Source organism: Oryzias latipes, chromosome 8 (genome assembly GCF_053564925.1).
Source record: "Oryzias latipes strain Hd-rR chromosome 8, Olatipes_Hd-rR_3.1".
Classification (NCBI taxonomy): Eukaryota; Metazoa; Chordata; class Actinopteri; order Beloniformes; family Adrianichthyidae; genus Oryzias; species Oryzias latipes.
Window position 1 is genome coordinate 24,099,202 of NC_136244.1, and position 24,770 is coordinate 24,123,971.

At 40.7% G+C, this 24,770-nt stretch overlaps 1 protein-coding gene across 1 annotated transcript; it reads left to right on the forward strand.

Annotated features, from left to right (window-relative positions):
* Positions 1-857: 857 nt before the first annotated feature.
* map3k3 (mitogen-activated protein kinase kinase kinase 3) lies at positions 858-23,575 on the forward strand. The gene is made up of 17 exons (XM_023957374.2): positions 858-2,138; positions 7,496-7,556; positions 7,955-8,076; positions 10,981-11,021; positions 11,390-11,489; positions 12,645-12,758; positions 12,919-13,039; positions 13,699-13,832; positions 15,240-15,313; positions 15,498-15,565; positions 16,342-16,437; positions 16,522-16,683; positions 17,519-17,667; positions 19,479-19,610; positions 20,711-20,840; positions 20,925-21,102; positions 21,862-23,575. Exons 2-17 carry the CDS (start codon positions 7,553-7,555, stop codon positions 22,088-22,090), a joined length of 1,854 nt encoding a protein of 617 aa, XP_023813142.1. The 5' UTR covers positions 858-2,138; positions 7,496-7,552; the 3' UTR covers positions 22,091-23,575.
* The last annotated feature ends 1,195 nt before the right edge of the window (positions 23,576-24,770 follow it).

Genomic DNA, 24,770 nt, shown 5'->3' on the forward strand with positions numbered 1-24,770 from the left:
GTTTGTTTGCATCGAAAGAGGAAAACCGTCAGCCTTTTTTTATTCTCGGTATTGAAGCCACCATGTATGGAAAGAGCTAAAACTTTAAGAATTACTGATTGTCCTATCACCAAGAATTGCAGACAGGCTCATTAAAACTTATTCCAGCTTTGGCAAAAAAAAAAAAGGGAAATAATGCGCAATACAAAATAATAAAACACTTTAGAAAAAGATAAATAAGAGGTAACTTGATGGTCAGTTTCAAGGATAAATGATTCCTATTCGACAATAAATGATGAAGAAACAGCATCTATGTTTTTCTACAGCCATAACATACCCATCTGTAGCTGTCAAGAGATGTGTATTAACAAATAAGAACATAGGTGTCACTTTAGATCCTAATTTTAGCTACAAAAAACCCTAAAACAGTCTGTTTTATGGCTAAAACTGGTGTTAAATTTAAATCTTTACACAATTTACTGGCAGCAGTACAACTTAAATGCATGGTGACGATGTCTCATCTGTGTTTTGGCTTAACGGCCTTGATAAGAAAACATGACAATATCATGAATGCAGTACGTTACAATTTGAAAATGAATTTAAAATCTTAGCTTTTGGTAAAAAAATAACAAGATAGCGAATCAACCACCTATGCAGATTAATAATATATTGATTACTGTGTTGTAAAAGGATTTTATTTTTATCTTTTTAACATAGAAACATGTTACTGTTATTTTAATATTAATTTTATTTAACTTTACTTTTTGTGGTGTATCTGTTTTGAAGTACTTTAATTCCGTTTTTATTTTTTAAATGAATGCACAAATCAAAACTGATGGCGGTTATCTGATTTCCCGATCAGCTGGGGCGCTTTGAACGCCGCACACGTCACCGCTGGTCCGTCCCACCAATGTCTGTGTGCGCGCGCCTGGACAGAAAGACAGCGCGCCCCCGCGGCAGTACGGCGCTAATTTAGATAGTTTGAAGGATCATCAAAACCCCGGAGAATAAATCCATGTCAGTCCACGCGGATGGGCGCGAGGGAGCCAAAGGTCTTGACGGGGACGGACTCGGTCTGGCTGGACGAGTCTCGCGGCTCATTGCAGGAGTAAACGCGGGTTCCGGTGGTGATATTTGTTGTGTCAGGAAGTTTGACGTATTCGCTTAAAGCTAATTTCTCGCTTTGTTTTGACTGGACAGCTCGCGGACAAAAGTTGGATTAAGGCCGCGGCGCGAATGCGGTGTGACTCCGTGACTGATCAAAGACATTTGTATTTTTTACAGTTTTAAGGATACAAAACTTTTTAGTTTGCAGTTTAGTGAAGTCTGCATTCAACCAACTAAACTTTTTTTTTATTTGTTTTTGTGTTGCAAACAGAAAATTAGTTATATTCTTTTTAAAAACATTTCTTTGGTCATTTTTTTGTCTTGGTTCAGTCGCCATCGAGTCGCTGTGTCTGAAATGAATTCATAAGTGCATTTGCTGTAGGCCACATGGGCTCTTTCATGACGAGACTTACGCTTATAAGTTGCAAATCAAGGTGGTTTTATTGAATTCTGGATGAAAATGTGATGCTTTAGGCCTAAAATAGTCTGAATAGAAACGTGGCGAAAGAGTGGAGGAAAATCTGCAAAGTTAGCAGGAAGAGCGCCACCAGTCCAGAATCACGGAAACCGTGCGGTCTTTCCTCTCTCACCGATGGATTGGATGCGAGCGCGCGGCGACGGCGGCAGCTTCTTCTGCCTATATTTGGTTCTGCTGAGATGAAGCTCTCTCTCTCTGTCCGCTGAGTCTGGGGGGGAAAAAAATCGACTTTTGGGTGAAAATGTTTTGGAAATGTGAGTTTTCCAAAGCTGTCGGACTCCAGCTGCGCGCGGGCTGCCGTCGCAGCTGCAGCGGCTCCATGTAGACTTTTCCATCGGAACCTTTGCCTGCTTGTTTTTGGATACTTAAAAAAAATCCTGTTATTGCGCGTGCTCTTTATATTTCCGTGGGAAAAGCCCTGGGTCGGGGTGGGGGATCAGCGCCTCCATGGGGCACCTTCTCTCAGGTGTGCCAGTCTGACCGCCAGGACTCTGATGGATGTAAACAAAGGGGATCTGTGACGTCACGAGTCCGGCAGGACACCTGTGAGGGGCCGGTCCAGCTGAGAGAACAGGTGAGTTGTGACACCCGTCATCAAGGACAGCAGACGTTTACAAGAAAAACGTTGTAAAAAAGACTTGTTTTGAATAAAGAGTTCTGGGTTTGTGGTATCACAGTAACCAAGGATGAATCCAAAGCATGTCTTGGAGTTGAGGCATAAAAGGAAAATTAAAATAATCGAGACAATAATCGAGTCTGTATCTGTTCAAATGGCAGGAATGATGATGCTCCACATGTGGTCAGTGGGAAACGAGGCTTTCATTGTCACCTTGAGGGGAATATTCCGGAATTTTTGCTTTTTGTTGGTGCAAAAACTCAATCTGGATCACAGATGGAGTCCCTGACCCTCTTTTGATTTATTTTCTACGACTTAGTTTCTGCAGAGTGGCAGTAGTTCATTAGAAATTCACCTCCGAAGTTGTGGGCGAGACCCTTGGTACGGAGTAAGCCTCCCCTCACTTCCCATCATCTGTTTGTTGACACACTCTCCCCGCTAGCTTGCAGCCCCCTCACAACCCCAACCTTACATTACCGCTGCAACAAAAATGGCCAGCATTATCGGAGCTATCCAGCCGTGCAGCTTTTCTCAGGCGAGGAAAACCAAGTCGTTCGTGGATCTGTTTGTCTGCAAGTGGATGCATCAGAATGGGGCAGAGCAGGAAGCTTGTGGCCTGCCATTGTAGGCTCTACGTCACACCTTTTCCAAATGGCTTTTTTTTTAACGGCTCCTATATATCACAATGACGCGAATAAAGAAATATTCAGAAATATCATTTTGAGATTTGTTTTCATAATTTACACTCAGGACCATAAATATTTGGACAGAGACACATTCTTTCTCATTTAGTTTCTGTACATTACCACAGTGAATTTTAAATAAAACAACTCAGATGCCATTGAAGTGCAGACTTTCAGCTTTTATTCCATGGGTTGAACAAAAAGATTGCATAAAAATGTGAAAAACTAAAGCATTTTTTAAACACAATCCCTTCATTTCATGGGCTTGTAAGTAATTGGACAACTGACTTCCATGCTATTGCATGGGCAGGTGTGGGCAATTCCCTTGTTATGTCATTATGAGTGAAACAGATAAAAGGCCTGGAGTTGATTAGAGGCCTCGTGCTTGCATTTGGAAGATTTTGCTGTGAACAGACAACATGCGGTCAAAGGAGCTCTCCATGCAGGTGAAAGGAGCCATCATTAAGCTGAGAAAACAGAAAAAAAACATGCCAGAAATTGCTACAGTATTAGAAGAGGCAAAATCAACAGTCTGGTACATCCTGAGAAAGAAAGAAAGCACTGGTGAACTCTGCAACGCAAAAAGACCTGGACGTCCGACAACAGTGGTGGATGATGGCAGAATCCTTTCCATGGTGAAGAGGAACCCGTCCACAACAGCCAACCAAGTGAACAACGCTCTCCAGGAGGTAGGCGTATCAATATCCAAGTCTACCATAAAAAGAAAACTGCATGAAAGTAGATACAGAGGGAACACTGCAAGATGCAAGCCACACATACGCCTCAAGAATAGGAAGGCTAGATTGGACTTTGCTAAAAAGCATCTAAAAAAGCCAGCACAGTTCTGGAAAAACATTCTTTGGACAGATGAAACCAAAATCAACCTCTACCAGAATGATGGCAAGAGAAAAGTATGGAGAAGAGGTGGAGAAGCTCCTGATCCAAAGCACACTACATCATCAGTAAAACCCGGTGGAGGCAGTGTGATGGTCTGGGCGTGCATGGCTGCTAGTGGCACCGGGACACTAGTGTTTATTGATGACGTGACACGGGACAGAAGCAGCCCAATGAATTCTGAGGTGTTCAGAGACAGACTGTCTGCACAGATCCAGGTGAATGCAGCCAAACTGATTCATAATCCAGATGGACAACGACCCAAAACATACAGCCAAAGCAACTCAGGAGTTTATTAAAACAAAGAAGTGGAATATTCGGAAATGGCCAAGTCAGTCACCTGATCTTAACCCAATTGAGCAGCATTTCACTTGTTGAAGACTAAACTTCAGACAGAAAGGCCCACAAACAAACAGCAACTGAAAGCCGCTGCAGTAAAGGCCTGGCAGAGCATTCAGAAGGAGAAAACCATGAGTTCAAGACTTCAGGCTGTCATTGCCAACAAAGGCTTTTCAACCAAATATTAGTAATGATCATTTTGGTTTCAGTTATTTCATTTGTCCAATTACTTACCAGCCCATGAAATGAAGGGATTGTGTTTAAAAAATGCTATAGGTTTTCACATTTTTATGTAATCTTTTTGTTCAACCCATGGAATAAAAGCTGAAAGACTGCACTTCAATGGCATCTGAGTTGTTTAATTTAAAATTCACTGTGGTAATGTACAGAAACTAAATTAGAAATAATGTGTCTCTGTCCAAATATTTATGGTCCTGACTGTATGTGCTCCAGAAGAAATCAGAAAAATGCCACAAGAACCTGTTAAAAACGCCATTTTCATTGGAGGGCATTGCAAGACAGTCTCTGTTTATGAGGAGCACAGACTGCAGCTTTGCGAGGATTGTAAGAATGTATGATTCATCCCTGCCTTGGGAAAAGCTTCTGTAACTTATTAGGAGCTGCAACAGATAATCATCAGCATTGCACTGGAAGCACAGAGAAGATTCTGATGCTATCTGGAGGATTTATGAAGAAAAATGATTCATGGTTCCAACCGTCCTTTGGTAAAGGACAACAATACAAACAAACACAAATCTGCTTGATAAATGCAAACCAAATGCAACCTGCAGTAGTGTCATCATGAAAAATAGTTTGTGAAAGTATGAACTTGTCAAACCCAAATGTTTTGTTTTTACTGTTCAAGCGTGGAAAACCAGATTAGATTGTTGCCGGGGATTTTTGTTTTCCTCTAATTCAATATATGTTATATAGTGATTTTTTATTTATTTTTAAAGAAGGTCTGACAAGTCTGGTTTTTAGGACCAATTTAATGACACCTTCTTGTCACCCGGTGCATTTTAAATAAAGTTTGGGAAGCTGCTTTGAACGTTTGGACAACTGGAGGTGACTGACAGACTTAAAAAAAAACCCAGATGCAACAGTTTAGTGTTAAAAACACTTTGAAAAACATCTCAATCCTCTGTGTCGTCCTCAAAATTAGTTTAAAAATAAACATTTAAACAAAGTTTTGCTTTGGTGCAAAAGTTTGTTGTCTGATCAATAATGGGATGTGTTCGGAGCCCCCTCAGTCTTGGCACATTAGGGGCTCCTTTGAGTTTCTCAAGTTCCCTGTTTCTGTGAAGGGATTAAAAAAACACAGAACTTGTCACATGAGGATTACAAGACACTTCTGCTTCTAAAGAAGGGAGACGGTTCATGTCTGAACCGTTAGGTTTCACCGGGTGAGCGCTGCAGTCAGCGCTTTATTCGTGGCGTCAAAGTTTTGAAGCTGTGGTCAAGTGTCTTTACAGTTTTAATACAACATTTGACCTGGTCCACAGATGGATAAACTTCTCACCTGAAAATACCCTTTTACCTTTTTTCTTTTTATAGTCCCACTCAGATCGTCTTTTGATTTATTTTCAAAGAATTCCCAGAGGTCTTTTAATTATGATTATGCCGTTTTTAGCCACAAGCAAAAAAACCTGTGTCGATTTCTAGGATAAGGTTCTGCAGATTGGCAGTATTTCATTACGGATCTGTGGGCAGGACCATTGGCGTGAAGCAACCCCGCCCCCTCTTCCCTTCCCTTCCCGGTTGCTGAGAGCTCTGAGCAGAAAATTGTGGGCCGCCCAGCGTAATTTCTACGCAACAAATATGCTCTTTTCAAACGACATTTTGTCATCTGCTCCTGATTCTCAACTATTTTAATAAGGAAATACTCAAAAATGCAATTTTAAGCCAAATTTTTCTGATATGCGGCTTCCATCATCAGAAAAATGTCACAGGAACATGTAAAAAAAAAAAGGCGTTTTCATGTGTGTCTTTAAATCTGCTCATTATTTGAATAACTGGAGCTGGGATGTTAAAAAAGGCCTTGTTTTTTACTGCAGTTGTAGTCCCACAGAGGACTTTTCAAGCGAGCGCTGGCTGCTTGTTGAGGTTGCAGGATTCTAACTTAGAGGGTCGTCTCAAACCAAAAGCACATGTGTGCCTCAACACCGGGCCAGGGGATTTTACCGTACAGCCCCGAGAGCAGATGCATCGCTGGCCTGAGACGGAGGACTGTGGCTGGGAAAACCAGCTTCAGACTAAACACCCTGGGAAGCAGACAGAGGAGTGAGAGCTGAGCAAAGTCCAAGTAAATCCTGGATACGCGATACAAGCAAAATACTACAGGCGTAGCTCGCCTCATTAGACCAGAGTGGTCTTTTTCTCAATCGAATTCCTCACATTCCACAATTAAAATCAGTTGAGTTTGGAGGGAGTAAAAATAAGATGACGAGGTCTGCTTCATGAAGTTCATGACCTGTCAGTAGAGTTAAACCCTGCTGGTGCCGTCTCCATCGGGCCGGCCCCGCGTGAGAGCGGCGGAAACTTTAAAGCTGTGTGGCCGCGCTCTGCCGACCACAGACGGACGTTCCCGGCATTCCTGCGGCTGATTATTACCAACAAGTTCACCAAGTCTGGGTGCTACCTCAGGTGTCAGGACTGCTTTTTCCGTGTGCAGAAGCCTCCTGTTTATTCCGGACTGTGCTTCTACAGTCGCCTCAGAGAAACGCCATCCTCTACTTTTTCCTTTGATGCGACCCCCCTTTAAACCTAGAACGCTGTCCCTATAAAAAGTTACACCATCCCTTTTGCCGGGTCTTTTTTCTGATATTAGAATGACTTGAAGCCACAACAGACGAGCTCTGTCAGAGTCTGAAGCCAAAGAAATCATTTCTTCAAAAATATTCCCACAGACTGCTGTTGCATCATGTCAGCCTTTAGCGAACAGCTGTACCCAATCTTCAGAGTATTTTCTCTTTATTTATTCTTGAGTGCGTGATTTAAAAAAAAATCAGCCACAAAGCAGAAGGAATGGTTCTTTTTTTACTGGAAGACAAAAAGGGCCTTTAGCATCAGAAAGGGAATTTCAACAATTTATCCGATTCCATACATTTGAAGGGAAGATCTGACACTCCAGCAGGATGCTTTATGTTGTCAGTAAAAGGGATGGAGTTTGCAGTTGTTGCAAGTGGTTTATCTCTGTTTCGCCTTACATTGTGTTATGTAAATGGAGTTTGCGTGATACTTCATTTTTCAAAAGTGTCTCAACCTGCAAACACACCGTCTTTAGGGCCTTTTTTATTTAAAATTTTAGCCAGTAAGAACAACTTGTCTATCAAATTCTTCTGTTCCGTTTCCAAACACAATAAAAACATTGATTTTTTTTTTTTCTGTTTCCTTCCACAGGCTGTGGGTGGTTTGGCACCGCAGAAGAAAACAGCTTCTTATGCAAACATCGCCACAATGAGTAAGTCCTCTACATTAACATGCTGACCGGACCTTTTAGCTCTTGGTCATAACACCAAAGCCACTCAAGCCAGCTTCCCTCAGAGCACGCCTGTGGAATCTGCTCCTCCAGACGCCGTAAGGTGAAAAGCTGGTTTTTGGCACTCTAAAGATGGGGGTCTGGTTCCCTCCGCTGCCCAGGGGCCTGTGTGATGTCTGTCCAAGCAACACAACGGGGATATTTTCTCTTCTTGAGTTAGCACAACCAAGGCAAAGCTGGTCCTGAGATCAAACATGGGAACAGGCATACCAAAAACGATCCGCTGACCAAGATCAATCACTGACGCGCATTTGGAAGAACTCACTTTACCCTTTTACTTCGTCAGTTGACTTGTAATCGTTGTGTTTCCTCCTCTCCAGATGAGAGACAGGCTCTCCATTCCATCATGAAGGATCTGGTGGCGCTACAGATGACGCGACGCCAGCCTGTGCTGTCCTATGACAGCGGCAAACCAAAGACGCCGACGCAGGTCAACCGACAGGTAAGTCGTCGTGGAACGTCATCAGTTCAAATCAACCCTAAAGACCCACCCCCATCATCTTTTCATCTATTTTCACAGCGTTACCCGTGGTGTTTTATTTATTATTATGCCCTTAAAGACAAACTCCTTTGTCGTTTTCTACAACCTAGTTTCTGTAGAGCGACAACAGTTCAATGGAAATTCACCTTTTGAGTTGTGGGTAAGACCGTTGTTGTGAAGCAACTCCGCCCCCTCTTCCCCTTTCGATTGCTGAGAGCTCGAGGACCTGTCCAGCGTGTTTTCTATGCAACAAATACGCTCTGATCTGAATAAAGAAATTTTAAGCTTGATATTTTTAATATATGTCCTCCATCATCAGAAAAATGCCACAAGAACATGCTAATCACCAGAGTGGGTCTTTAAAAGCATCACTGGTAACCAACTCCTCCATCGGGACCCAGAAACTCTCTAAAGCTTAAAAAAAAAGTAAAAATAAATAAATTCCACAGAAACTCTCAGTCACATGACTGTCCTTAGGGGTACTTAGAAAAACACCTACCATGGAAGGAATGCAAAAGGGATTTGGATTAGAGGGCAAATTCAGCTTATCTGACTCTTTGATGAAGAAGATGAAGCTCTGTTGTCCAAGTCTTTTCTGGATGATGAAGATCCTCAAACTACCCCCTTTAGAGGGTCCTATTGGTCGTTTTATTATCGATCTCTATTGTAACCATTATCTGTTAAACTTACACTAACTCTCAAGTTTGTCAGTGACTGAAGCATCCCCATCCCATCTGCCTCGATTCTTTTAAACCTGTGCTCCCCAACCTCTGGGACGCAGACCGGTACTAGTCCAGAAAAAAACCGAATCGACATTTTTTCCATTTTATATTATTGGAACCTGAAGGACGTTTTTATTTTGGAAAACTATAGGATTCTCCCCCAACGACATGCGACTCATTCTTGACGCATGTCAAGTCTTTCGATCTTGTGTCGAAAATCCATCCACTAATTTAAAACGCCTGAGCTAACATAGTTGACAAAAAAACAATAAAACGTGTTTGAAAAGCCTTTTTGGCAGAAAAGAGCTTTTGACTGCAAAATTAAATAAAGCTGCATTTAAAGGACAAAAACCAGGAGTCTTTACTCCAAATTTGGATTTATTGCAACAGTTGTTCCCACAGACCATAATAATAATGCAGAATATTCAGCCCCTGGTGGTCTGATTCTCAAACTTTTTCTCTTGTTCCCCCCCTTTGGAGGAGGAAAAATGTTGCTGCTAGAGACTAGAAACAAATTAAATAAAGAATCATTTACTTTGTATGAGCAATAACATTGAACCTATGAGCGAAAAGTTGCGTTAACGGCCGCAATGTGTCTTCTTTGTGCCACACACGTTTTCAGAACGAGGTTGCAGGTTTGTTACTGTAACTCTCAAGTCCTGCTCAACATGATCTTTGTTTTCAAAGTGGCAACAGCAGAAAATCTCCCAAAGATGGGACGTAGATTGGAAGCAGAATGCCCCCAGCCTTCTGCCCCATGAGTGGACGCTCCCTCTCCACACCCAGCAGAATTCAGGGAGTGTCTGTGCTGTGGACCTCATCCTGACGGGATTTCAATGAACTGATCCTCCTCAGCAGAGCTCAGAGCAGCGGCTTCTGCTGTCTTAAATGGATCTCTCAGTATTCCTATTGAGCACTGTCGTCTGGGGATTATTTGAGAAAGAAACCCTCGTAAGGGAAGACATGTACAAAGTGAATGATCCTTTAGAAAATATAAATAAATAAAATAAAGGGTCATTCACGCCCCTGAGATGCCGCCGCCCCCGCCCCCCCATAGTTTGAGAACCACTGGTCTAATGTTACAAGGATGTTGTTAATAAAGTTGTTGAAACAGTAGAGTCACATTTATGATTGTATTTACAAATGAGCAGTTTTAATGAACTTTTAATTTATTTTAGTATTTATTTGTTGCACCTTAAAGTCAGAGGAGGCGGATTTTGGGATCAGATTTTTTTTATTTATTTATTTTTTTAAGTTTCCACTTTTGCAGTTATGGGTTAAGGGGACATCTTTATCCCATTTTTATGGTTCCTACATGAAATCAAGTGTACAAATAAAGTTTAAACTGATATATTTTTTGAAAATGTTGTCTGATAAAAGTTGGGGACCACAGTTCTGTGGTTCTTCACCCACAAATAACAATCTAAGATGCTTAACTGACTCCATTTTAAACTCCTAAATGGCTCTTGACCTGTTTTCTAATAGAGGATTCAGGTGTCAGCATTTAGATGTGACTTCATAGCCACTTTGAAATTGCCTCCAAACTGAAACCTAAAAGGAAAGACGCAAACTAGGACCCACACGAGGCGACGCAGCTCTCTGACATTAACTGAAAGTTGGAGACACCTTGTCCGGTTTTAAAAACCCGATTATTGAAGCTTCAATTCATTCCTCCAGAAAGAATCTGAAGAGGTCAATAAGTGGATTCTTGAAGCTCAAAGTCCCAAACACCACCGCATGAAATGCACCGCGCCAAATTAAGAAATGAGAAGTCATCCTATTGGTGAGCTTGAGAGTTTCTTGTAGTTTGTTGTCCTTGGATTAAACCAAGCGATGGGAATTCTGTGTTTCCGCTGTAGGTTAAGCCAAACGACACACGCTCTTTGCTTCGTATTTCCTTTTTCTCTGTCCGGAACCAGCTCCCTCACCGAACCGTCTCCAAAAAGGCAAATGCTTGTTTCTTGAATTGTAAACCCCATTTCCCCTGAAACGGATCGTTTTCTCCACTCTTCACATAAACTCAGTCACCCCAGTTGTTTTGAGTGGAACTGGGATCTCCTAAATGGTCTTTTGTGAGAAGCATCTTTAGTAAAAGCGATATATTGTACAGGAATGTCCTCATCCTCTGATTTCTCTCCCTCAGGATGATGTGAGGATAAAGTTTGAGTTCTCAGGGGAGAGGAGGTGAGTTTATTTGAGTTTTGTTTACACGGATGATGCATCCAAATGCAGTCCATGCACTCCTGAGAGATGTAAACACACAGGCATGCCGTTCTGGTCACACGTTCCAGCTCATGAGAGCGAGCGCACACTCCTGCAGTGAAACCAGATCGGTATGCGAGCTGCAGAAGGAAGAGGGAAAGGACTGTGGTTAGCATGCGGCTGCCAGCGCACACCACAAATATTTAAGGTGTACTTGAAAGAATCTGAACCCACCGAAAAGTGCAGCATGTGTGTTTTGCTTGCACGTGTGCATGTAATTCAAATGGCGTTTCCTCAGCAGCTGGTACAAATCTGCCATAATCTGTGGGAATTCTGCTCTTTTCATGCAGGATCCTGATGTTTGAAAGGCCTGTGCAGTTTGAGGAAATTCAGCAAAAAGTCAAGAGCGTGTTTGGTCAGCTGCTGGACCTGTATTATGTGAACAATGAGGTAAAGTGCTTTTCAGCATGTTCTCCGGCACTTTGGATTGTCTTTCACTTCTCCAAGCGCTCCACGTTCCTGTAAATTTGTCGTGTTTGCAAATGAGGCTGTCTTTTAGAAAACCAGTTAATCCAAAAACGTGGATGCTTAAAGGGACAAATAAAGAGAAAAAGGACATAAAATAAGAAGATGAAAAAAATACCGGGGCAAAGGAGTTGAGATGATGCAAAAACTAGACTCATGGAAGCTTCTTTTATTTGAAACTGGGTTAATGTAAGCAACCGCTCCTCATTTATGTATTCCATATTTTATCTAATTTGATCTCATTGTTTATCAGAGTGTTTTGGTGTCAAATATATCAATTTGTTGTCTTCATTAGAAAACTTATTTGTGCTGCTAAAAAACACAGTCATTTCTTTAAAAAATGAATTTCCCCTTCTAAAAAATAGGTTTCAAAGTATCATTTATTTGCAAATTATCTTTAAAGACAAGTACATCTAAAGGTTGAACCAATTGGTTGTTTTTTGTGCATGTTTTAAACCTTCGTTTTTATTCAATTGTTTGTGCTTTGTTAAATTCTTAAAGTTTTTACATGTGAATAAAAGATTTTTCTCGCTAAAAGGGTTCCTAGCATCTAAATTCTGATCAATTTTAACAGCGTTCCCAGAGTTTTTTAATGAGTAAGGATCAGTGAACTAGTGAACGACTAGTGATTTATTAAAAAGGAAGGGGTCCGGAGCAACCCCACCCCCATTCCCCTCCCTGTTGCTGAGAGCTCTCTGTTTACACGCGCTCTTGCTGGCTTACAGCCCTTCACACCTCCACTCTAACATTACCGGTGCAACAAAAGTGTCGAGCATTATTGTAGCGATCCAGTTTTGAGCCAGTTGGCAGCTCAGATGAGGAAAACGACGGAGCTTGTGGCCCACCTGCTGTGTTTTTTACGTTTTCAATTGGCGTTTTTTTTTTAATCATCTGCTCCTTTTTCACACCAATTAGAATAAAGAAATACTCAGAAATACAAATTTGAGGTTAATTCTTTTTATATGTGTCCATCATCAGGAAAATGCCATAAAAACACAATTTTCTGCCTCGTTTTATGAATTTTGTGTACAGATGCTTGTTTGTTTTATGAGTTTGCCTCCTTGGGTTGTTTCTTTGCAGATGTCCATTCCTTTAAGAGGTCAGGACGACTTGGACAAGGCCGTCGACTTGCTGGACCGAAGTTCCAACATGAAAAGCATCAGGATCCTGCTGCTCACTCAGGAGCACAGACATGTAAGACAGACTGGCCGTACGGTTGCAACACGCCGTTGCACCAACACCGTTTCTTCAGCACAAAGCCGCATTGTGTAAAAACACCACGCCTCTAATTCCCATCATCGTGATACTGTTGAGTCACACATGGAAGCTGGTTTTATCCCTGCGTCCTCCACAGGCCACCTCTCCCTCCCATCATGCACCTTGCAAGCAGGTGAGGATCAAGTCCTCCCAGTCCACTGGAGATGTCAGCACGTTGTACCAATCCTCTGAACCTAGGGGGCGCCACTTATCAACCGGTACATTCTCTTGAATACCTGTTTACCATCAATTCAAAGGGACTAATGTTGGTTGAATTAATCAAAGTTGTAGTTGTTTTTATGTTCATTTTATCATTTTTATTGTCTGTGATGCAAATAAATTCTGGTTGCACTCTTTCTTTCCTTTATTGCATCAGATTTTCTTCCTTTTTTTCTTCACTGTTACACTAAATCGTAGCAAATAGTTTTTAGTGTTTGATTCTTTAAAACCAGAAGTGCTGTTTAAAAAAAACTCCAAACTTCATTTTCTCTATATTCTGAGACTTGATTCTTTTCAAACAAAGGCTTTCCAAAGCATTTAACTCTTGTCGGTCCTTTAAAAAAATGAAGAATATCACAGTCAATGAAATTCCCACTTTCAAGTGTCACCTACCAACGGAAAAGTAAAGATGGAATCTATTTTGATTATTACAACCCTTTAAATGATTTGAGTTTTAAGAAAAAACATTCAAATAATTAAATGAAGTTAATCAGACAAACCATTTTATTCAAGCTGTTTTAATGAAATAAATAATAATTCCTATTTAAATCCCCTAAAAGGTTTTCAGAATAAAGACTAAGTAATTGATTCAAATCTTTTTTTATTGGTCTCATATGTGTTTTGAGTGATACTCATAGTACCGTCTGTGATCCTTCAGGGTCTCAGAACACTGGGCGAAGTTCTCCACCTCCTGGATATGTGCCTGAACGCCAGCAGAGGATCGCCCGCCAAGGTTCATACACCAGCATAAACAGCGAGGGGGAGTTCATACCCGAGACCAGTGACCAGTGTGTAAGTCCCACTGTCCCTTGAAATGGAGTACAGTGGAAATTTCAGCCATTGAGGGTAGTTTTTAGAATGCAACTCCCACAATGACAATCGAGAGACGACTGTAAAATAGTTTTTGCTTTTATTGTGAAAGTTTGTTCATGGGAAAAAAATGTGTTGTTTTTTTTTCGTACCCTCGCTGACTGGCTGAGTGTCTGTTTCAGGCCCCTCACTCTCCCCCCTCTTTCCCCCTAGTCAGATTTGCATGTGACAAATGGGGAATAAACAACACATTTTTGCAAAAAATGGCGGCTTTTCTGTTGGTTTCATCTTCATAGCAACCATTTTAGTTTTTTGGCTGCCTGGGGATGACAAACGGGTCTATGTCATTTCTGCCAAAGTAAACGTTGGAATTTCTTTGACAACAGAGATATATTTATCAACCATGACCACATTCCCCATATAGTCATATTGTATGCTATATCGTTTCATTGAGCTGGAGCCAGCGAGTCACGATTAAAATTTTCACAATATTCTGGTTAGAAAAAGTGTGCGAGCAACAGGGGAGCGGCACTTTTGCGAGCTCGCCATCTGAACACTGTTCAAAATCTACAGCTTCTAATTACAACCCCCCCCCCCCAAGTATTTTCCCAATGATGATGGTTAGGAGGTGATAGAATGAAAGCCTTAGGAGGAGTTTACATTTGTAGGTGGTATTGAAAGTGACTTTTTTTTTTCTAAATTCAAGACGGCTCGAGGTCAAAGGTCAACGAAACTTCGATTTTTGTTTGGCTGTGTCCAAATTTCGATGGCCGCGGGCTTCCCGGTCGACGTTGGCCCGGGTCCTTCGTCGAGCGGCTAGACCGGATGTTAACGGCTGTGAATTTGGGCGAATGTCTTGTCGCCTAGCAACCGTGAGTCCCGAACAGAGAGGGGTAGTGAACCAAGCATGGAGCTAAAATTTTCCTGGCTTATTTGATCCAACTTTTAATCTTGTAAAAAAAAAAGTGTCATTATTTCCTACTGGGGCCCGGCTTCATAGTCCGCCATTGTTGTCAGAAAATATCCGGGTTCGGCCGCAATGCATCTTGGGATATGGACAGCATAGAAGAAATAGAAATAGAAAATTTCACACTTTGTTGTAGTTGTAGGTCCTGTTGGCCTCCTGTAATCGTTTTAAAACTTTTTTGGTTTCATTAGTGGAGGAGGTTGTTCAATTATGTCCAAAATTAATTTTCACCAGGTTCTAGGTTTGTGCAAATTTTGGCTAGTATTTGTGGTGGAGGTGACATTTTTGCTTCAAGGCGCAGTAAGAAAGAAGAGTTGTTAAAACAATGCAGTCCAGGACTCTTGCTGCAGGAGAGCCACAGGTTTTTAGAATTGCATTAGTATGTCTGCAAGTGTTTGAAAGGAGGAATGCTTTGGTTACAGATGCTTGAACCCTGGAGCAGCACAGAGAACTCAATCTCTGGAAGCTGTCAGTCTCTGGAGAGCAACTCAGACAGGTGACACACAAACCACATCGTCAATATGAAACACTTGTTCACAGGCCAAGAAAATACTAATATCTGTTGCACCTTTTATTTATTTAATGTATGCCTTTATAAATGGGTAATTTAAGAGTCCTTGGCCATCTGAATCCAGTTGAATGCTGCTTGACTTCTCTCATTTTTCCTTCTTCTCTCACAGCCCTTCAGTGAGGAAGTCACGGATGCACAGAGCTAAAAGCTACCCCGATAATCGTCAAGAGTGCGCAGGTTCGATTCTAAGGAACTTCTTATTTACGCTGTTTTTTATGTAAATTTGAAAACAGTTTTAGACTTGGAAGTAAAAAGAACTACAATACACATTAGACAAAAAAAAAACATTTAAAAAAGTATGGACAATTTAGAAAAACAAGTAAATGAGAACTGGAGTGGACCCATAAAAAATGGTATACAGTATTCCCCCCCATATGAAGTGGGTTAGGGACCAGAGACGCCCGCGAAAATGGAGAACCAACCCCCACTGCCAAAGAATGTCCGTCACCCATTCTTAAACATATATTTAAAGAACATTGGAATATTGCTCAACATAAAGAGAATGTACTTCCGGTTCCAACCACACGAAGTCCATTCAGTTGCCATTTTTTCGCCACACGGACGCCATGTTGGAGCCAGACATCATCAGCGAGAATTGACTGGTCCGAGTCGATCTGAGTCGACGTTTCTATGGCAACCTCTAATCCGGAGTGATCTTTTTTGGAAGTCCAGACCCCTACCACTTGAAAGTGGGATGCATGAAATCTGTCAATCAAACACTGGACCTAGGGGCCAGCAGGCAACACCTACTTTCATTGAGGCATCTGATTGATCAGTTTAGAACTTGAATAACTTGAACTACAAAAAAATCATACAAAAATTGAGGATTTTTTTTCTCTCTCTCCAATATTGCCCAAATATAGTTTCGAGAAAACAATTACTGTTATCAGGCAGGAACATTTAAATTCCCTCTGTTTCCCACTTTCTAATCCATAACCTTTTTGGATTTTCAGACAGGGAGAACTACATGTATGACAGGGTAGCAGGGAAGGGAGGCACCTACCCGCGTCGGTACCACGTTTCCCTGCATTGCAAAGACCACAATGAAGGTAAAAAACGACACCAGGATGATACTTTTACCAGCCTTTTTCTTTGTATTCATCAGAGCCACTTGCTCCTCTTGCTCCCTGCAGGTCGTAGAACATTTCCACGGATCCGTCGCCCACAGGGAAACCTGTTCACTTTGGTGCCTTCGAGACGGTCGCTCAACAGCACCGAAGACGGTCTGGGTAGCTGGCAGATGGTTGACGCACAGGGCCGGCTGCGACCCCAGGAGCGCTCCGTTTCCCACAAATGTGAGTTCCGATGCAGCCGACATCCAGCAAGCAAACGACAGCTGGGATTTTTAGATCCGCACCGCTCCTGAGATCAGTTTAAAATCGTCTTATTCCTGTTTATAACAGACTTTGAAGTAAAATGTTTGTTAAAATTTCAGTTGTTTTCACAGTTTACCTATAATGATGCCCCAAACAGAAAACTCCTCCTGTGTGTTTCTTTTTTACTTCTTTATCAAACAAGTATACATCTAAGATCAAAATTGAGACACCTACACAATAATACTGTGCAAAAATACTTTTCTTACATAGATAAAATTGAAAATGGAAGATAGATAGAAGCCAAATCTGGTTATCTTAGCTTGTTGTCTTAGCAGTCGTCCCTCGTTTAACGCAGACGTCAAGTAAATAACTTGCAATCGTTGAAATCTGCAAAGTAGTCCTCTTTATCTTCTTAAATTATATATGCTTTAAGGCTTTAAAAGCCCCCACTACACACTTCTCTCAGACAAACATGAATATTTTCACACGTTTCTCTCTTTAAACTCTCAAAGTTCAAAACGATCGCAGAAAAATAAGTCCAGGGTTATAGAAAGAAACCAAAGATCTGCGTGCGATTGAAGATTTATGGAGATTTCGGGCCGCATTCTGTACAAGAGACACGGCACAGAGGAGACTGACTGACAAGGTCTACAGCCAATCAGGACACAGGGAAAAAATGGCACCAAAAAGAATCTGTGAAATGTTGAGACTGCAAAAAGTGAACCTTGATGTAGTGGGTATTTTATAAAAAAAACAAAAAGAAATCAGTAAAGAATTGGCATGGGTGTGTGTGCACGGTTCTGCTTCCTCCCAGCGCCCAGCGCTCCAGTGACGTGGCGTCGGGGAAAGCTTCTTGGACAGGGCGCGTTTGGACTGGTTTACCTGTGTTATGATGTGGATACTGGGAGAGAGCTGGCAGCGAAGCAAGTCCAGTTTGACCCTGACAGCCCAGAGACGAGCAAGGTGAGAGGAAACAACCAATCCAAGCTGTTCACTGCATGTTATGTTATCAGAGTTTTCTTAGGAAACAATATCAGCAAAGTTTTTAGTAAAGTCTGGGTGGACATCAATGGAGTTTGATGCAAAATCAATAATTCTGCTTAATTATTACTAACAAACCGTCTCCAGCTCTGATGACCAATTGTAAAAGAGCCAGGATTGACTTTAGATGTGGATGTTTAGGTCATTCTGCAGGAATGCAGATAGTTAATAAGTCAGTTATTTCTAAATTTCTCGTGTATTTGTGCTTCTGTTAATCACTGGAAGAACTCAGTGTTCACTAAGATAACCTGAAATATTTAAAAAATGTTCATCTAACAGGATTTTTAAAAAGCAAATAAAAGGCAGGCCTGGTAAAACATTATTATTAACGTCACAAGTGTATATAAACTTATGAGTCAGTCTGAAGGGTGTCCATTAGGAGTGTAATGAGCTTATCAGCTTAATGGAGTAATCGGTAATCGATTAAATGGCTTAATTGATTAATCGTCACATTCCTCCCCAATCGTTTCACTTGGCTGAAAACGGCGTCTCTAGACATGACGACAATAAAAAAAACTGACGGCAAACAGAAGAGACGGATCAAACGATTCCGGGATCACTTCCAAAAACGATAAAGGTCAAATCCTAGATGAAAGCACATGTACTGTATGTCGGACAGCCTGTCAGAAACAAAGTGGACTTTATCTTAAACTGTGATTGAATAAAAGACTGGACTGGAATTTCCCACTAAACTGCATTTTGAGAATCCACAGAGCGTCTGTGTCCTCTGGTCTGTTTAGACGGGACTGGAGCTTTGTGGTGAAGTCATGGCCACAGACACAGAAATGAAGCATGCCAAGAACAGAAGGCTGTCTTCACTGTCCAACATGGAGGAGGCTCAGGCCTGGTCCGGCTTCAGGATGTGGGAGTCTCATTGTTGTAATCTCTAAAATATTGAGATATTTTGGAACCGAATGTGTTTGGCCTCAGCTCCAACTATTGGTGTTCCAATAGGGTTATGGCCCACCACCCCTAACAGCTACAATCACATCAGTTTCTGACCTTACAGATGTTCTCCTATGAGAGCGACATAAACATCTAAGACAGAAACTACAACTTGTTTGAAGAAGAAAACCTTCAAGCTGAGACAATTGGAGCAGAACGCCTCAACTATATTCAAATATATGATCATATACTGTATTACCTTTGGCACAGTAAAGAACGATGTTTTAAAATAAAATGACTTATTTTCGCAGTTGATTTTCCTGTCTGGAAGCAATGCGACTCGATGATTTATGAGGCTCAAAATATCACTTTGGGGTTGCTTTTTTGTGAGTAATGAACACTATAATACACTTAAAAGCTCAAAAAGTTGATTTAGCATGAAATAGGCCCTTTAAATACCTGTATACAGGTGCAAAAGTCTCATTGCTGGTTCCAAAAACCAGTAGATTGCCTCAACAAATGTGCTGAACAATATGAAATAAAGCGTATTGATTTTTGTTTTTGTTTTACTACTTCTACATACTATGATTCTGTTTATTTGTCTGATTTCTTATCCTTCGTCTGCATTCTCATTCCTCATTGTAAAAACACAAGAAAACTGTCTTATCAGCTTATTTGTTCCTTACTGACTTCATTCATTCTTATTTTTTTGTAAAGCACACTTTAAATACTTTATCTGTTTCTGTAATTAACTGTTTGTTGATTAGAATTGACAAATAAACTCATGAGAAATTAAAACAGACTTTTTTTTTGGTCTGAAGAAGATGTTTGTGTTTGTTTTTTTACAGGAGGTCAGTGCTTTGGAATGTGAAATCCAGCTTCTGAAAAACCTGCACCACGAACGCATCGTTCAGTACTACGGCTGTCTGAGGGACCACAGTGAGAAGACCCTCACCATCTTCATGGAGTACATGCCCGGGGTGAGTTCCTGCAGTGTCGGCCTTCAGTTGGTGGCTAAGTTGGTGATTTATTCATTACAATGTACATTTTGATAAAATATTTTTACATATATTAATATTTTACAAATGTATACTGATTCATATATTATTTTGTTGAGAAGCATGTCATTTATGATCATTTATTGTTTAATTTGAACATATTTTTTTTGGTTTAGGAGGTTAAAGTTCAAACATTCAAAAGTTTTTGTGATGATCAATCTGAGATTTTTTTTATTTCTCCTGTGATGATTGTGATGATAAATCTGGAGGGGGGGGGTCTTAATGTTTTAAACTAGTTATTTTTTTAAGCAATAGTGTGTATATTTTGAAATTTTGCATAAAAAGTTTTAAAAAGTCATTTTAACTTAGTTTTTCAACATTTTAAAAACTGTTTTCTAAATTCAGAATCCTCTTTGATTAGGGATGGGTTCCAAAACTAAGTGCCAAGTTGGAATTGTAGTACCTATACAGTACTGTAGTACTGTATAGGTACTACAGTACTGTATATGTACAGTACTACCCATACAGTACTGTACATGTACAGTACTACCACGAGCGTATATAAACGAGCGTATACATGTCAATCGCATTTTACCTCCAGCGATTGTGGGCAGCCTCGTTTAAGAATGGGTGAGGCTATCAGGGTGGGCGGAGCTTCAGTCAAAATGCCAAAGGCGAAACAAGTTCCGGTGTTCATGTGCAGGGGAAGCGTGTTTTTTCATTTTTGAAGCACCGTTTAGGCACCTGAACCAAAAGTACCGGTTTGGAACCAGATAAAACCCAAATGGCACCCATCCCTATTTTTAATAAAAGACAAAACAGCTTTTACTTTAAAAAGAAAAGAAAAGTTTAGATGTTTTTTTTTTTTTTGTAAAACTCTATAGAAGCAGCAAAATGGACAAGTCTTCACAGATATAAGACCAACTTCCAACTATTCCTCCAAAAAATGTTTTTATTTTCAACTTTTTAGTAAATATAATCTTATGATTTAGTCTTTTTTCTTTTTTAAAAAAAGGTGAATTACACTCAATCAAACGATTCCATCCTACATTTCCCAAAATGCATCTGTGTTCGGTCTTCAGGGTTCAGTTAAAGACCAGCTGAAAGCCTACGGCGCCCTGACTGAGAACGTGACGCGGAAGTACACCAGGCAGATCCTGGAGGGCATGTCGTATCTGCACAGCAACATGATTGTACACAGAGACATCAAGGGTAATAAATTCACTTCTACTGGAGAGGCGAAAATGGATGTTTGGAGCCTGTGACATTTGCCTCTATGTAAACTGTGACCATCAGGTGCCAACATCCTCCGGGATTCAGCGGGAAACGTGAAGCTCGGAGACTTTGGTGCCAGCAAGAGGCTTCAGACCATCTGCATGTCTGGCACCGGCATCCGCTCTGTGACCGGCACCCCCTACTGGATGAGTCCGGAAGTGATCAGTGGAGAGGGCTACGGCAGGAAAGCGGACGTCTGGTGAGAGCAGGAGCTTCAGATAGGAGGCTAACATGTTTGTTGCATCTTGTTGGCTGCAGAATAAAATGAAAAAATATGTAAATTACTAATCATTTTTAAATAAAATTGCATCTAGGATTCCTATTACATTTATATTACAGCTTGTAGGTAAAATACACAGGTTTATCGTATGAAATAATACTAACATTTAGTATTACATTTACATTTAGTATAAAATTTAAAAAATACTAATGCATTGATAATTATTCAGATAAATGTTTAAATGATGATTTGAAATGAAAAATTCTGAATTGAAATTGTGAATTGAGGACCGAAAGTGAAGGAGAGAAACAGAAAAACAACAAAAAAAACAATAGCTGCTACAAAGAAACAATATTTTTATTTGGTAACAGTTTTGGTGCATAGTTTTTTTTAAATCCAAGATTCAAATTTCCCCTAAAAAAATTTAATATTTCTCTCTTTACAATTCCTACCATATCACATTTAAAACTTGTTTTTTAAACTTTCAATTTTTTTTTTTACAAATGAACAATTTGACTTTCATTCATTTTAAGCTAATCCTGATTTGCTCCCATATTGTATTTCGTAACTGGGGGCCAGCAATGGAAAAGGCACAGCCACCTCAGTGTTTCCATGGTGACCGGGGCACATCTAGCAGAAACTGGTCGGCAGACCTTAAAATTCAGAAATGATGGGGTTCTTGTGGATCAGAAATGGAAAATTCTAACCTGAAACTCACTCTAACTTGTGTTTTTGCAGGAGTCTCGGCTGCACCGTGGTGGAGATGCTCACAGAAAAGCCCCCCTGGGCTGAGTATGAAGCCATGGCTGCCATATTCAAGATCGCCACCCAGCCCACCAACCCGCTGCTTCCCTCACACACCTCTGACCAAGCACGCGACTTCATCCACTGCATCTTTGTGGAGGCCAAGCACAGGCCGAGTGCCGAGGAGCTGCTCAGACACCCCTTCTCCCAGATTCTGTGCTGATGTCGGAACATCTTCTGGCTCAGAAGCTCTGCGGACGCGTCCAGAGCTTCCATTTCTGTGGTGGTGGTCCCAAATGTCAGTGTTCAGCATCACTGCCATCATGTTTTGACGAGTCAATGTTCTCATCAGCTCAGAGACACTTGCCTTAAAATCCAACGCCAGCAGATAACTTGACTGGAGCGTCCACAAGGGGGAAGCACAGATCTCTGATCAGCAGAGGAGCTCTTCGTTCAACATTATGAACTGATGAGAAAAACTAGGAACCCTAAAAGCTCTGGTTGCTTTTATAGAGGCTAAAACAGGGGAGAAACTTTAAAATGGGCTGAAAATGTCAATTATTCTCTGGTGCGGATCAGATTTCCTTTGTGTTCTCAAACTTGAGGTCTTCAGGGTAAAATGCACCGTGACTAAAGAAGATATTTCTCTTTTAATATCAAGGACCTTTGGGTAAAATATGAATCTGAAATTCCATAACTTGAATCCAATTTCAATGATAGTGAAACCTAGTTATGGAAAAGCGAGCATCTCTGACCGCCATCCATATGAATAAATAAGCTTTTTTGTGTCTTACCCCCGTTTTCTGCCCTGGGGCATCTCTTCTCTTTGACCCACAGGGTCTGAGATGTTCTCACAAAAGAAAATGCCAACTGGGTTTGTATTGATTTAGTTGTAAAAAGATGGAAATGAAAGTGGAGCAGAGGATGTTTTTCAGTTTTGTGTTGAATAAGGCAAAGCCTGATTGTTTGTTTATTCAACCCAAACATTCCTGACTGAGACGCTTAAGCTAAGCATTTCATTTAAATCTGATGCACTTTTATGTAAAATGATTGCTTTAGGGGTTTTGTTTAAGCTCCATTTTTGTTCTTTAACTACAAATGTGAAGCATTTCACTTTTATTTATGTGCCCTGAACAATCCTAGTAGTTTCTATTAGGTCATCTGTGTATAAATCTATATTTTTGTATAATTAGACAGCGTCAGATCAAAGACTCTTTTGGGACTCGCGTTGGGAAAGTAGTTGAAAGCAGCTGGTTTTGCAGTCAAATAGAGAATTTACGGATGAGAAGTGGGTGGAAGACGAACTCTGGTCGCCTGGCTCTCGCTCCAGTGCAGATTGTTCACGTTCTCAGCTCTGATTTGGAGAGCTTCGACACGTCTAAGAAGGTTTTAGGGTGGAAACGGTAATAGCATGTGAGCCAAAGACAAGCTGGACAGACCCGGCGCTCATCTACCCAGAAGATGACTTTCTTTATCCGAGGGATCACATGTTTGTGGCGCTGCTATGCTTTAAAGGCAGCTAGAAATCCTTCCATGTTGAAAACGATGCATTTGGCAGAGCCTGGGATAAACCAATGTAGAAATCTGTACAAAAACATATCAGGACAAGACTTGCAGTGCAAAGTCTCTTTCAAGTATATTTTACAGGAAGAATATAATATGCAAATGTATGCCTTCTCTCCAAATTAAATATTTTTTTTAACTGAAATTTTCTGGTTGTGTTTTTTATTGAACAGCAGTGGTTTGTTAAGACTGTTGGTGGTAAGAAGCTTCTTGATTTATGCTCTTGTTTGTGCCTTTTCCTCACATCCCTGTTTCGTTTCCGCCTCTGTCTTTATCTGCCGTTCTGTAAATGAGAACGAACAGGAGGCGGCAGCCGGAAGAAAACAGTTCTCTGTCCGTGTCTGGCTGAGAGGGGAGAAGATGGACTGGACTGAACAAAGGGCCTTTTTCCCTAACAGATGACAGGCTGACTTTGGTTTTTATATACATTACAGAACCACGGTGAAGGAAATAAGTATTTGATCCTTGTGTTGTGTTTTTTCTTTTTTGTTCCTTATTGAAACATCTTAGCAGGAATGAGCAATCAGGAGAGGCAGGTGAGCCTTCACCTCACCTTTAAACTATCCACGTTGTCACAAGCAACTAAAAATACAATAAAAATGTGTCCATTAATCTTTTCTATAAGTATCATTTAGATGAATGACTTTTAATACATTTTATTGCTGTATATTCAGTGTTTCCTTTGCAATTACAGTGCAGGTTGTGAGATGAAGCAGCACATGTTGCACAGCAGCACTGATCAATCCCTAAAGGCCGCTCTACAATTTGTGCATATTGCACAGATGAAAATGAGTCATATACACAGTGGCGGTGCTACACTAACTTACTACCCGCAGTCACCCCGCACACACATTTTGACGACATCCTTTTGTGTTCCCTATTCTTATTTGCCCATTTTACACACTAAATAAATGCATGAATTTTCTAGACTCTTATTTTAGGGGGGTCATATTCAGCTGCACAGGGGGCCTAAATCCAAAACACGCTTTAGGTTGCCGGCCAAACAAGGTGAACATTTACTGAACACACTAAAGCTAAACTTTTAACATTTAACTTTTTGATCATAAATATGAATAAAGACAGGCAAGAATATTACACCTAGAATAAAATCAAGTTATATCTTAAATAACTTTTAATAGTTTGTTCTCCATAAAAATGCATTCAGTCAAAATTTTACAAATATGAACATACTGCAGAACGGAACAAACAAAGGCTGGAAATATTAATAATAAGAAATAAATTAAGTCATTGTATTTTCTTTGCTCTTGTGTCCAGTTTTTTGTATCACGAAAGAGTCGTGATACATCTGTGAACAAATACAAATAAACCTACACGCACAC